The sequence below is a fragment of the Danio aesculapii genome, chromosome 2 (genome assembly GCF_903798145.1).
Source record: "Danio aesculapii chromosome 2, fDanAes4.1, whole genome shotgun sequence".
In the NCBI taxonomy this organism is placed as follows: Eukaryota; Metazoa; Chordata; class Actinopteri; order Cypriniformes; family Danionidae; genus Danio; species Danio aesculapii.
The window spans coordinates 26,129,240-26,143,943 of record NC_079436.1 but is presented as its reverse complement, the minus strand read 5'-3'; the positions used below and the strand labels follow the sequence as shown (position 1 = coordinate 26,143,943).

The 14,704-nt window shown below is 35.4% G+C and overlaps 1 protein-coding gene across 2 annotated transcripts in view; it reads right to left on the bottom strand.

Moving 5' to 3' along the window:
• Positions 1-14,704, bottom strand: part of palm1b (paralemmin 1b) — a 47,734-nt gene that overhangs the window by 18,426 nt on the left and 14,604 nt on the right. For both annotated transcript variants that reach the window (XM_056476106.1, XM_056476111.1), the window contains exons 2-3: positions 9,949-9,994; positions 4,931-5,011 (exon numbers count right to left, since the gene is read on the bottom strand). In XM_056476106.1, coding sequence (XP_056332081.1) covers positions 4,931-5,011; positions 9,949-9,993 — 126 coding nt within the window. In that variant the 5' untranslated portion in view covers position 9,994. The remainder of the gene's footprint in view (positions 1-4,930; positions 5,012-9,948; positions 9,995-14,704) is intronic.

Genomic DNA, 14,704 nt, shown 5'->3' with positions numbered 1-14,704 from the left:
TGTCACCCAACACACCATACTCTAGCACATGAAAAAAACAATCCACCGCGTTTGACGCTGCTTGTATCTGAAGGTAGCCACAGCCTCTCACATGATAGCAGCCAATCAAAATGTTCATATGCGTTTTGGGGGCGGGAAGACTCAAGGAGAGAATGCGATTTAACCCTTTCTGTGTGTCTATGGTCTAGGTAAATATTGACAGCACGATTTTTTTTTAAAAGTGGATTTAATTATTGGTGGGGACATTTCTATAGTCGGTGGATATTGGTGAGGACGCGTCACCTCCGTCCACCCTAAATCTATGCCCCTGCTGCATTCCTATAGTCCTCATACAGCAAGACTTGTCGCACAATTTTTTTTGTTGGTTTCCTTTGGTATTACAGGGCACCTATGATTAAAATTATGTTTGTAAGCTGTTTGGACAGAATGGTGTGTAGGTATAGTGTGTCCACAGTCATATTGGGGTAATATAAACACAGTAAGTCTCTTTTAAAAATTTTCTGACGTTAAAAAACTATCCAAATCCCTTCCATTTTGAGGCCCACCGCAAAGTGACATAGGACTGTGGTTTCCCCACCCACCAATTTGATTGACAGCCGCGTATTAACATGTCTCCATGGTATAGTCATATCCACAAGACGTATAGTCATATCCATAAGACAAGACGTGCACAAAGCAACTGGGATTAAAAGATCTGTTCGGCTCTCTGTGATCATCAGTCATCATCAAATGTGATCAAGAATGAGTTTTACATTAAAACATTTTAAAACGGTGCATGTTTGTAATGAATTACAGCGATTATACCGTCTTTATCACCACAGCAGCATGCTAGTACAATTATAAAAGACGCTTCAATCCTGGTTTGTGGACTCTAAATCAAGTTTATTTTGTACATTAACATAATGGATATCCGTTCAGCGGTGTATATTAACATGTATCCTGTCACATTTGCCGTGGAAAAACAGTGTATAGTTAAGCCTGCACTGTGAGTGTGTGTCCGCTGTGTGTGTGTGCGCGTGAAACTAGTAACGACATTGTGTGTCTCATCGTTGCAGAAAGGCTTGAATTAACTCCACAACAAATACGTCAAATAATCATTGGGGAAGTTCTTACTGCAGCATTTCTCACAGACGTTACAAGAGATCTGCTTACTTCATGTCTGTCACTGTGCTGTTTATCTGACACAGCCGAGGCAGAGATTGAGGCACTCTCTAATGGCACGTGGGAACAGTGGGCGGGGAAAATTAGCATTAAAGCCACAGGCTATAAAAACAGCTACAAGATGCTCCGAGCTGAAAAGTACAAACCTCTGAAAGGTATAATAAATAATCTGATGAGCTGAAATTTACAGACACATTCTGGGAGACACAAAAGACTTCTCTTAAATCTTGAAAAAGGGGTAAAAATAGTTGCAATAACGGCATATGATAAACTTATAATAATTTCAGCTGCAAAAATAACTTATTGTTAAATCTATTAAATCTTAGTAAATCTTATTTATTTATTTATTTATCTTTAGTAAATCCTGACAATATTTTTCTGACAAAAGGGAGTTTGCACACAAACTGTCACAAATCAGGCCAGTTGCAGTAGGGCCATTAGTATATTACTGGCGAACTAAAATAAAATTAATAATCCTGAAAATGCATTTAAAAATACACCAAACAAAATGACCTTGTCCCCATAGCCAAAAAATTCATAATTATAAAAAAATTCAAAGAATGTTAAAGAGAGTCATTCATAGAAAAAACACAGTCACATGAACTAAAAAAGACTGAGGCAATTGCTGACATTTTTGTGTGCAGTCTATAAACTGACCAAATGGAAAACACTCTGTAACATCTTGATCCTGGATTTTGAAGTCAAACCTACTATCCACTATTCATATCAAACACAATCCTTCACACAGAATTAGCAACAAGTGAAAAACATTTCATATAACATCTTGTGACTCAGCTGTCCAGATTTGTAACCGTCCAAAAAAAAAAAAAAGACCCAGTCCTGCTCTCCTTCTCCTTCTGCATTATCCTCCCTCTGCTCTGGCTTTGTGACCGCAAATTCTGGCCCGATGACAGATACGCTGACATCACCACATGTTCACACCCATCCACATGCACACGCAATACAATCCTAGCACAGAGGGGAGGACAAAGGATCTGAGTCTCGCTCTATAGGAAACTAAGGCCTGCTCCATTGTTCCCTATTGAGCAAAATCCCTTATGCGCAAAACACAATGGCAGGTATAAAACTAACAAACAAAAAATATCACGTTGGGACAGATAACAAAAAGGAAACAATCGCCTCGCCGGATATTTGGGAGATGAGAACAGGCACGCAGGCAGGCAAGCTATTTCGGATCACAGATCTTTTGCCGCAGACTTGGGAACTTTAGGATTTGCATAAATTGAGCAGTTTTCTTATTCTGGCCTGAATGATGAGGACAACTGAGGAAATAATGTATGCACAAGTCCAGAGATAATTATGTCATCATGAAAAAACAAATAACATATGCCATGTGTGTACCTCATTAATGAACTGTTTATATACGTGACTGATTCTCTGACTCAAACCATATAATGAAATGACATCATTTATCATTGTACACATTTAAAACATCCATAATCATGATTAAATATGTCTTTAATTTGTGAAAAAAGATATAGAGAATGATATATTAATCCATTTTTAAAAGCTTTGTGATTATTAAAATGTATTATTATCATCTGTTGTAAAAAAAAAAAGCTTTCTCCTACACAAGTTTAATGTGTGACCAATTTTTTTGTTGTTTTCTTTCCTAAAAGTCGCACAAAATTAACAGACTGCAGCTTTAAAAAGTTTCCTTGTTAACCAGTTAGTTGCTAAAACAATTAACTTCTGACTAAAATGAGGTTTCATTTGAGTACATTAATCAGAAATGGTAATACAGAGATATTCTCAAGATTCCCAGAACAATTTAGCAAGCTTTTTAAAACCCAAAATTAAAAAGACCTATGATAACAGAAGTTCATTTAAAGGGAGGATGCAGACTTTTCCCTTCAAACAGGAAACTGCTGTTGAAACTTCCCCCTGCCCTTTCAGTGACTTCAATCCCTAAAAATCATTCTCACATTAGGAATTTCAACACTTTAGGGCTTTAAATAAGTTTAGAAATGTGATAAGTGTATGACCAGACAGAGAGTAAATTATAAAAGGAAGACACACCTCTGAACTATGTGTGTTGTGGTGTACTTATACTCACAAATATAATAATATAATCCACATATTTAATATTGCTTTGTGTTAGTTAGGAGCAGAGTTGGGTGTAACGCGTTCCACAGTAACAAGTTACTGTATTCTAATTACATTTTTGAGGAGAGCAGTAATGTAACAAATTACATTTTAAATTTGTGTAATTAGATTACAGTTATTAAAGTCAGTGCAATTGTGTTACTTTCATAACAAATATAGTTTTTGGAAGAAAAAAATGCTTCTTTTAAATCACGTTTTCGGCTGCAGCATCAGTTAATAAGCATTGCTGGAGAATGCGAGCTGAAATGGTTGCTATCGAGAGTGGCTGCTTCTTCAAGTGGAAATACAGAAATGACTTTGATTTCATTGAGTGTAAAAACAAAAATATTGCTGTGAAATGCAGTCTAGAACAGTACTAGAACAGAAAGCATTCTACAACAAAACTCGTCACCAAGGAGGACACAGGCACCCAAAAACATGGCAGCCCGACACAGGCTAAATTGAATTTTTGTGCAGGATCGTTAGTTACCTTCTGAATGTGAAGAGAAGTGTAACTGCTTATGGGGCCATTCACATATCGGGTCTTTTCCGCGCACACATATTGGGAGTGCATATTGCACACATATATTTCATGCGCTCGCATTTCCAGGTACAACCAGTTGAAAACCATGAGTCACGTGACAAAAACTGACCATTCAGCTTCATACTTTGGAATATACTGGTTTTGGTAGACTAATTACCCCAGACAAACACAGAACACCCAAACACTGCAGTGCTTTTGCATATTATGGATGTCAGTGGTTACAGGTATCCAGTTTTCTACTGAATATCTTCTTTTGTGTAAAAAAAACAGGATTGGAAAAAGTGAATGATGAGAGAATTTTAGGTTTTTGGGCGAACTAAGTATTTTGAATATGTCAAGCTGCTGTGACCAACCTACTGTAATGATTTTCAGTGAATATTAAATTAATGAAAGACCTGCAGTTTATTTTGTATTTTTATAGGTATACTTTTTATGTTTTAAAAGTAACTTCAAAGTAAAGTAATTAGTAATCTGATTACTTTTTACATTACTAAGTAATTAGTAATGTAATCGGATTACAATTTTCCAGTAGTAATCAGTAATTTGTAATCTATTACTCTTTAAAGTAACTTACCCAACACTGGTTAGGAGTAACAATACTGTAGTATTTGTCATAACTGTGCTATTTAAAAAGCAACAGTACGTAAAAAAACCCCAGCTCCATCTTGAAGCACTAAACTCTCACATATAATTTCTATCATTCATCCTCCACACTGGAGGGCGCCATTGAGTAGAAAAACTATAAGTAGACTCACAGGAGTAATAAATTTGAATACTATTTGGATAAAACGTTTATCTCAATTTTCTCAATTTCTTTTACTCAACCCCTCTGAACTGTTAACCACCACTGTTATTATCATGAATGTTTGTACTTACACAGTGTTCAACTAAAGCTAGTTGGCTTTGTAGTCTTCTCAATAAAGTATAGTGTTTTCCTTTTGAATTTAAAATGATGTCTCACTGGCCAAAAAAAAAAATCAAAACAAATAAAAGAGGCGTACTGTAAACTCATTGTAAAGGTCAGTCTGAATGATCAGACAGTAAACACTAAACCTAGATGTACACGCACAGACAGTATTCAAACACATCTGCTGCCTGTTAGCGGTTATTTGTTGGTACCTTGAGATGCTGGAGTTGTCGGCGGTCATCCTCCAGTTGTCTTCTTTTGTTCTCAATCTCAGCCTCCTTCTTTCTCTTTTCCTAAAAGACAGAACAATATTAAACCTACTGAAAGGTATTTAACTATGTTTTAAGTCTATTACTATACAATTATGTATAGCAAAAATCCTTTTTATTTAAATATTTCACTAATTCATTCTCTCAATTCTCTTCAGATTATTTCTTCCTTTCATCAGAGGTCACCACAGTGGAACAGTCCACTGATTACTCTGGCACATGTTTACAGATAAATTAATACCCATTACACCACAACCCAGCCCTGAGAATTATTTTAGAAAATCAAGCTAAACTAAATGGTTAAAATGTGGACTTGCTGGTTTTATTTTTGATTTATTTTGGTTTCATTTTTAAAATCTTATATTAATTCATATTTATATAAGGTGTTAAGACGAATAACCGTATAATTCCATGTTTTCAAATTTTCAGTAATAAGATTTTTTTTCATTTGGATTATGAACATTATAAATTTTTATTTTACTTGAAGATAGACAACAAAAGCTTCTCAATTCTAAGGAGATAAAATTTTTCAGTGTCACTATTAAAAATCCAGTTATTGTGATTTATATTTCTCAAATTTGGAAGAATGGTATATGTCCAGTTGGAACAACGGTATAACTCCAATTCCTCATTTCACTTCAAACCCCTACAGATCTGATTCCTTTATCTTAGTTTTAATATTTTAGTTTTAAACTTTAGGTTAACAATAAGCATTTCTTTCAAGTTTATCATTATTTTTATTATTATTATTATTACTATTATTATTATTATTTAAAAACCGAAAATACATGAACAATGTACAATACATAGACCTTCTAACAGTACAGCCAATAACAATCAATTTACTTACAGTGTATTTATTAGAATATAAATATGCTCTATTTATCAACAGGTGTGACTCTCTGTCCTGGATTAGTGTGAACAAACAATAAAAATCAAGCGAATTTTCAATTTCCAATATCTGTAATAACACCTTCAGCCATAGCGACAGTAACTAAAGTAAATATCAAAAACGATGACCTACATAATGCTGGAAAGTTCTATATCAATCGACACATTATTTAATAAACAAGTCCAAACTTAGCACAAGTTAATCTATCAAAACTTAATTAAATAGCAGGAGGTTCACACTATTTTGAACTGCATGCACAGTGCAGAATATGACACAAAACTGACAAGAGATGCTCAAAATAAAGTCTGTGACCATATCTAAAACTTCCAATGCCACAAAGCATGAAAAACTGAAGATGAAATTAAAGCAGAACTTCCAATAAAACTCGTGACATTGCAAATTCATTCAGGAAGTCTTGTCTTCATTTCTCAGAAGACAGGGAACCAGCAGTTAAAGACATTAGTCTGGTTGTACACAAATAATGCGAAGGCCCATCAATAATTAAACAGCCGTAAAGTGCTTTAGTGCTGATGGCAGAACATGCATTAGGTGTTATAGATGCTCATTGACATACTGTAGGAGTATAATGCCTCACGAGACCAGACTAATATCACTTAGGCCTTCTGTGCATCTTATCTGGATCCTGACATTTGACTTATTGCTGATCCTGGCTGATTTATATAGAAATGCATGATGAGGAAATGCATAATATTGAATTCTGCTTGAAAACAAGATATTTTGAAAATTCCAATATCATACATTATGATTTATTTATTAATTTTACAAATATTCACAAATTTCTGTATTATTACTTCAAATTATTGTTATTGTAATATCATAAAGCAACCATATTAATTTACAGAATTTTATATTTTTTATTACAATTTTTAAAATATTTTTTGTCCGTTTTTATGTTCTAGCTTCAAGTAAACATTAGCTTGTTGTTTTTATAAATGTGAAAAATATTTCCAAAAATTAAAAAAATTTAATAAAGTGAATACACATATACTTGTACAGCTATCTGTATGGGGACTTCCCATAGAGGTAATTATAGCTATACTGTACACACTGTACATTTTATACCCCTACCCTAAAACCCAACCCTCACAGGAAACAATCTGCATTTTTACATTTCCAAAATACTTCATTCTGTTTGACTTATGAGCTGTTTTCCTTATGGATACCAAAAAAACAACCCAGGCTCATTCTGAAAATGTACTGCTATATACTTTTCTGGAGAGCGCCAAATACGTCCCAGGAGGTTATTTTTTGCAGCTTTTGCTTCGCGAATCCACCAGAGGCCGCTGTGTATGCTTTTTGAGATCTCAAATTTCTTGAGACAGTCCTCGCTGTAGCCCGCAGCTTAATGACGCACGGGACCAGGTCCACTACATAGTGGACGATCGCCTACACCTCCTCCTACCCTAAACCCAACCGTCACAGTAGCATGGGCGTCATCCCAAATGGGCGGTACAATGTCCACTACATTGTGGACCTGGTCTAGTATGTCATTGTTGTTACAGTCTACAGTGAGGACATCTTGAATTTCTCTCAAGAGTGCCATTCGCACATGCTGTTCTCGTGTAAATCCATCAGAGGCCGCTGTCGACTGAATGACTGACTAACTGACCGATCTACTGACCCACCCTCCTCTTTCCCTAAACACAATCAATAGTGTTTTCAAAAGCACCAATTGACCCACCCGTTTATTGGCATTCCTATACTTGTGGGGACATTTGGTTCACACAACATGAGGAATACAAGTTACACACACACACACACACACACACACACACACGCACACACACACATACACACACACGCACACACGCACACACGCACACACGCACACACGCACACACGCACACACACACACACACACACACATATTTCACTTGTCAACATTTATTTCAACAGACAAATATGATTTTACTTCATGGTTTTAGGTTTAGCGAACTATAATAAATAAAATAGCGAAATAATAAATTTTCTGGACTTTTTAAAGAGGTCTCATACCCATTAAGTCTACATTTATTTGATCAAAAACACAATAAATCTGTAGTATTGTAAAGAAATACAAACAAATTAAAATAACAATTAATTATATTTATTTATTATTAATTATAAAATTATTGTAATATAATTATTTGCTGAATGAAATAATCTTTGGATAAATAGAAAGTTCATTAGCATCACTTCCACCCAATCCCAATTCTATTTATTTTACCCTTAACCCTTCGCCTTGGCCCATGAGACCGAGTGTGAAGGGGAAGGGCTTCAAAATTGACTCCTAAGAAACGTGAGAGCACTACAACACCTGCACATGTCATCTATGGTCATTGCAATCGCTTAATATGAGATCGACGATAGCGACTGCTGTAGTTATTCCAGTTGTGTAATTTTTTGGTATTTATCTTCAGGAAGTCACAGAAAGTAATGATCTGAAAAAAGCTCATTCACTAGACTTTTCTGACAAGGTTTGAGTATCATGTGATGTGAAAGTATGTGAAAGTATGTTGTGGGAGTACTATACAGGAGTTATTATTATAGATTTTACATAGAGAAACTTAGCAGGTTTTTTTTTTGTTTTTAAAAAAAAGCATGACAGTAAAACACGAACGCCATTATGAATTTATTAAAACATATGCGTGTTTGTTGTAAAAAATTTTAATAATGACAAAAAAATACACATTTTTGCATCTCCTGACTTCTGTGTGCAGCCACGTTGATGTTGTAGATGGTGTATTCTGGGAAATTTTTGTACCTCTTGGTTTCAAGTGTGAAAAGTCTAGTGAATGAGCTTTTTTCAGATCATTACTTTCTGTGACTTCCTAAAGATAAATACCAAAAAATTACACAACTGGAATAACTACAGCAGAAGCTATCGTCGATCTCATATTAAGTAAGCGATCGCGATGACCATACCACACGTTTCTTAGGAGTCAATTTTGAAGCCCTTCCCCTTCACACTCTGTCTCAAGGGCCAAGGCGAAGGGGTAAGGGTAAAATAAATAGAATTGGGATTGGGCTGAAGTGATGCTAATGAACTTTCTATTTATCCAAAGATTATTTCATTTAGCAAATAATGATATTACAATATTTTTTTAATTAATAATAAATAAATATAATTAATTGTTATTTTAATTTGTTTGTATTTCTTTACAATATTACAGATTTTGCAACAGCCTTTTGCATTCCTTCCTAAATTGATTCCAGAACTCCGACATAAAGCTCAATCTGAGGGAAGACTGATGTTGCTGGAGAGATTACAAAGCGAAAACTTTATTCTACAGGTTCTGCGTGACTCTGATACTGTGATAAATGCTGTGAAGGTGTATTGCAGATTCTGATTTCTTGTTTTGTTTTATCCAAAACAATAAATAAAGTTATACTTGTACTTTCGGTTGACTTAGCATTGAAATACAAACAAATTAAAATAACAATTAATTATATTTATTTATTATTAAATGGTGTTAAACTGCATTGCTTTAATGCATTCCTGCATTGGGCTCACACATACACTCTGCACTCTGACTACTTCAAAACTGTTGATAAGCCATTTCTCTCTGTCTCACACTGAATGCAGTCGATCAATCACAATAGATTGGGTTATTGACCAATCAGGGCAGATTATTATCGCGCTAAGGAAGGGTTTGGAAACAAATGAATCGCTGAACAAATCATTTGGGAGTTGTTGGGATAATTAGGTAAAAATAAATGCATATTATAAGACAATGAAAGTGTTTTTTGACCTTGCATGCATATCAGACTGTTGTTGGAGACCCCTAAAACCGAAATATGACCTTTTTTTAATGCATAATAGGGGCAAAAGTACAAAACTACTTTTACAAGTACAAAAATAAATACATTCCACATTCATCAATGCTAACTGCATCGCAGCTCTGATGTTTAAATCTATTTTTCAGATAGAAATGTCAACATCACTGACAAAGTTTCTCTAATCAGATCAATCTGTAATGAAATTCATTATTTTTACAATTAATTACTTTTGATGAACTGTGACAGTCCTAATATAAACAAATTACAATTAGTGCAATCATTCACTTACAGTAATGGCCCGAAGTCTCTCTTGCTGTGACAAAGCTTCCGACATCCTGCAAAAAAAAAAGGAAGTGAAATTACATTTTGTTTAAACAGCCAACACAACAGGAGTAATGGAATAATCAAGATCACTTTCCATTCACCTGAAAGCAAAGCCTTTCTGCAAAACATTTTTTATCATCATAACACATTACCAGATCTTTCCTGATCTTTAGACAGATCCATCATGTCCTCTTGAAAACCTACCATTGTTCCTTTACCTGCAAATTTCAGCTAATGTCTGTACACTTCAACAATGCATCACAGATGGACCACGTTTTATGTCTACCCATGCTTCATTCCTGTAAAATATGAGCCCTGCCTGTCAAGAGTGTTATGCACTTCTCTCCTTGGAGAGAAAACGGGTCGATGGGAATCAATAAAAGAAGTAGGCAGCTCTTTTTCCCCTTCTCAGAAATCAAACTGCATATGTGAATCCACATACATCACAAATCTTTTTCATAGCAGCGGCCGAACGCACCAGTCCAGCAGCGATGAAGGGAGAAGTTATGAATGGCATGCAAATTTCAAGACTGTTAACAGCCTTTTGCATTCCTTCCTAAATTGATTCCAGAACTCCAACATAAAGCTCAATCTGAGGGAGGACCAATGTTGCTGGAGAGATTACAAAGCGAAAACTTTATTCTACTGGTTCTGCGTGACTCTGATACGGTGATAAATGCTGTGAAGGTGTATTGCAGATTCTGATTTCTTGTTTTTTTTTTTATCCAGAACAATAAATAAAGTTATACTTGTACTTTCGGTTGACTTAGCATTGACACTGCAATTTTTAAGACTGAACCTAAAGATATAAAACAAAAACAAATGATTTGATGATGTTTTATAACAGATCATCATACCGAACATCCAAAATGAGGCAGTGTGCTGGGCTAAATTAGTTTGTTTATCTTATAAATTTGATGGTATTTGTATATGCTATTAAAATTAGGGCTGCACGATATTGGAAAAATCTGATCTCGCAATATTTATTGCAGAAAAATTAAATATTGCAATATGAATACAGTTTTTCAAGACAGTTTGAATAGCACTATTTGGAAGATTTGGAACAGTATTTAGGTACAAAACTGGAATAATCACAATGCAAAAAGTGCTTTTCTTCCTTTCCTTTGTCTTGTTTCTAGTCCAAATATCTAAAAATTCTTAGATCAAGTTTGTTTTCACCTTCAGAAGAAATAAGTTAAGCTAATAGTTTTTCCTTAAAACAAACAAAATTATCTGCCAATGTGGTAAGTAAAATAATCATGTTTTTGATCTGAAATGTAGGTATTTGGACTAGAAACTTATTTTTTCATAAATCGTATTAATTCTGTATAAATAATTAAGTTCAAGTTCAAGTTCTATTTATTTATATAGCACGTTTCCAAGCGGCCACAAGGAAAGAACTAAGTGCTTTACAGGAAAGATACAAACAATCAGTACAAACGTAATAAACAAAACAACAATAGGCACATAATGTAAAAAGATAGCATAAAAGATTTAGAATAGATTCTACAAAAAATAGTTTGGTTTTAATGCCTAAAAGAAGAAGGTAATTGAACTTTAGGTAATTCCACCTAGTTAAAAGATTGTACCAGTTGACCACACTAAACAGAATGAAAAAAAAAACAAGACCCCAAGGAAGGGACTTAAGCTGCTGTCACACTGGGCTTTTTCTCCCATTGACTTCCATTCATACGCACGCGAATGCGTCAAACCGGAAACGCAGGGTCATGCTTTAAGTTTCGCAGTTCACTGCGGTGCAAAGTTCAAGCTAGGTAAACTCTGACCTGCGAAATCGCATCACTTGACTGCGTGAGACCAATCGAGGATCAAAACATGACCTCTCTAGACAGAAATTTAAAACATGGAGCAATCGCTCGCTTCTTTTAATTCCTAATCATCTTGTTTAATCCCGCCCCTTTTCGCAGCGCCGTACGACAAAATTTCGCACAAACAAAGCCTAGTGTGACCATAGCTTCATGCTTCAAACGACCTAGAAAATAGATGAGTCTTTAATTTAGACTTGAAAAATTGCAATAATGAAACCAGTTTTATTTCTAGCGGCAGCGTGTTCCAAAGGCGAGGACCGGCTATAGTAAACGCACGTTCGCCCCTGCTTTTGAGGTGGGCCATTGGGACTTTTAATAAAAACTGATCAGCGGAACGCCAGTGTCTGGAAGGAGTGTAGGCCACAATCAGTTGAGATAACAGATAACAGATGAGATAAATAACAGGGGCCCAGGCCATGTAAGGCTTTATACAAAAAAAAGGAAGAATTTTAAATTCTATTCTTTGTCTCACTGGTAGCCAATGGAGAGACCTCAAAATGGCAGTGACGTGCATATTTCAGCCTTTTTATTTAAAATCTAGCTGCTGCGTTTTGCACAGTTAATGCATAACTGTATGCAAACAATCTGAGACTGAAGGGGGTCGCACACCAGAAGCGCCACTAGGCCAAACAGTGCTATGCATTTTAGTATTCTAAACATAGTTTTCTATCAGGGTACACACACCGGCGCCGCAAGTCGGCAGCTGTCCGCGGCGCCCAGCCACAACTCAGGACACTGTTTATATTTCTGCTGCACCACAGAGCGCCATCGGAATAGTTTCATTTTAAATAACATGCAAATGTGCGCGTCTGGTGTGCGATACCTCCAACTGTCATGTGCGCGCCATGTCGCGGCGCATCCGGTGTGCGACCTGCTTTAGGCAGCCCAAAATAGAGAGCGTTGCAATAGTCTAACCGGGAAGTTATAAGCGCATGTATAGCAATTTCTAGAGAATGTAAAGTGGAGGATTTCGTTTTAGAGAGAAGGCGAAGTTGGTAAAAGCTATTTTCATCTAATGTAACGCCCAGGTGACATACCTGGGGTGATCAAGTTGCCTAAACTGGGGCGATTTATAAAATTAAATTAAATAAATCTTTTTTTACACCTCCAAACATCATAATGTTTGTTCTGAAATGCTAAACTTGCTTAAAATGCTCAGTCACAGTCCTTAACAACACATGCAAATTATAAATCTTCACAGCTTAAAAAGCAGTGACTCTACAATTCACGTTTTGTAGCTCGTATACAATTCATACTCAACATTGCATATCTTGCAATGTGAATATCGCGCACATTGCAATCTCGATGCTGAAATGATATATTGCAGCTCTAATTAAAATATATCAAAACAGTGCAAGATATTGATCTATTACACACAAACTAAGATCTGCCATGAGGAGACACATTTGTGATGTCTGTTTTGAACGGTAATGTAACACCATTATTATTAAAACAATAAAACTGGTATATTTGAACATGCTGTTCTTTTTATGGTCACATTTTGTGTCCTGTTTCTCTGTCTTTGTGTGTTTGGTCATGTTTCAGTCAAATCACAGCAGAGCTTGTTAGGAAAAAAAAGTAGGGCTGGACGATTTTGGAAAAATAAAACTGACATTGCAACATTTTATATTTTGTAGAGATGTAGATGATGAAAAAAACAGTTAACTTGAATAACTTGATTTAGACAGCATTTTGAAAGATAATTTGGGTGATTTTGTAGGGGAGTGTATCTGCATTAAATATCATAAACAATTTACAGACATAAATAAATACAACAGAAGATTCAAATGAAATGCTTGTTTTTTTTCTGGGTAGTCCAAAAGTATTCAGGTACAAAGCTGAATAATAAAATTCAAAATAACATTGCATATTTTCACTCTATAAATGAAATATAACGAATCATTGTTAAAGCAACTGTTTGTTTCTTGCATTTGAGTTCTTTAAACTTGCTCGGAATGCTTATGCGATTTCAGGCCTTGAAAACTCACCAATCCACAAATCACATGCGGTCTGAACTGAGGCGCCTGGTCAACTATGATTCTTACATGATTATGCACATCCTGTGATGTGACTACTGCAAATGAGCACATCATAGAATGCATTTTTTCAGCAGTCTTGGTATGTTTGTTTGTAGGGCACAAAGTTTCAGATGGTAGTGTTCGCACTTATTCAAATCAGTAAATCCATATTTGGCTTGTTTCTAGACCATATAATCTTGTTTTTCATTTTGACATCAGATTCTAGTTTCTTGGCAGATTATTTAGCTTTTTTAAGTAAAAATAAAAATCACTTAATTTTGACTTATTTCTTTAAAAAAAAGGCAATATTTTGTGGGTTTCCTCTGGGTGCTCCGGTTTTCCCAACAAGTCCAAAGACATGTGGTATAGGTGAGTTGGGTAAGCTTAATTGTCTGTAGAGTATGAGTGTGAATGAGAGTGTACGGATGTTTCCCAGTGATGGGTTGCAGCTGGAAGAGCATCCGCTGCGTAAAAAACATATGCTGGATAAGTTGGCGGTTCATTCCACTGTGACGACCCCTGATTAATAAAGGGACTAAGCTGAAAAGAAAATGAATGAAGACAATATTTTGCTTGTCTAGAAAATTCTTCTTGATTTAAAAATTTGTAGATATTTGCACTAGACACAAGACAGAAAATCTAAAAAAGCATTTTTTGCCGTGTAACAAAGCAAAGATTTTTAATCAAACCAAACTTGCCAAGTGTGAACAGTTTTATTAGCCATGGTTGGCTTTATAGGGCACTGTCGAATTTTAAGACTGAACTTAAGAATATAAATGTAAAGCAATGTTTTTGGTCCATGTAGCATTCACTTTTTAGTCAAACTACACCAGGGTGTGTTTAGAAGTGGACCAAGAGCCTTCTTTTCAGGGTGCTT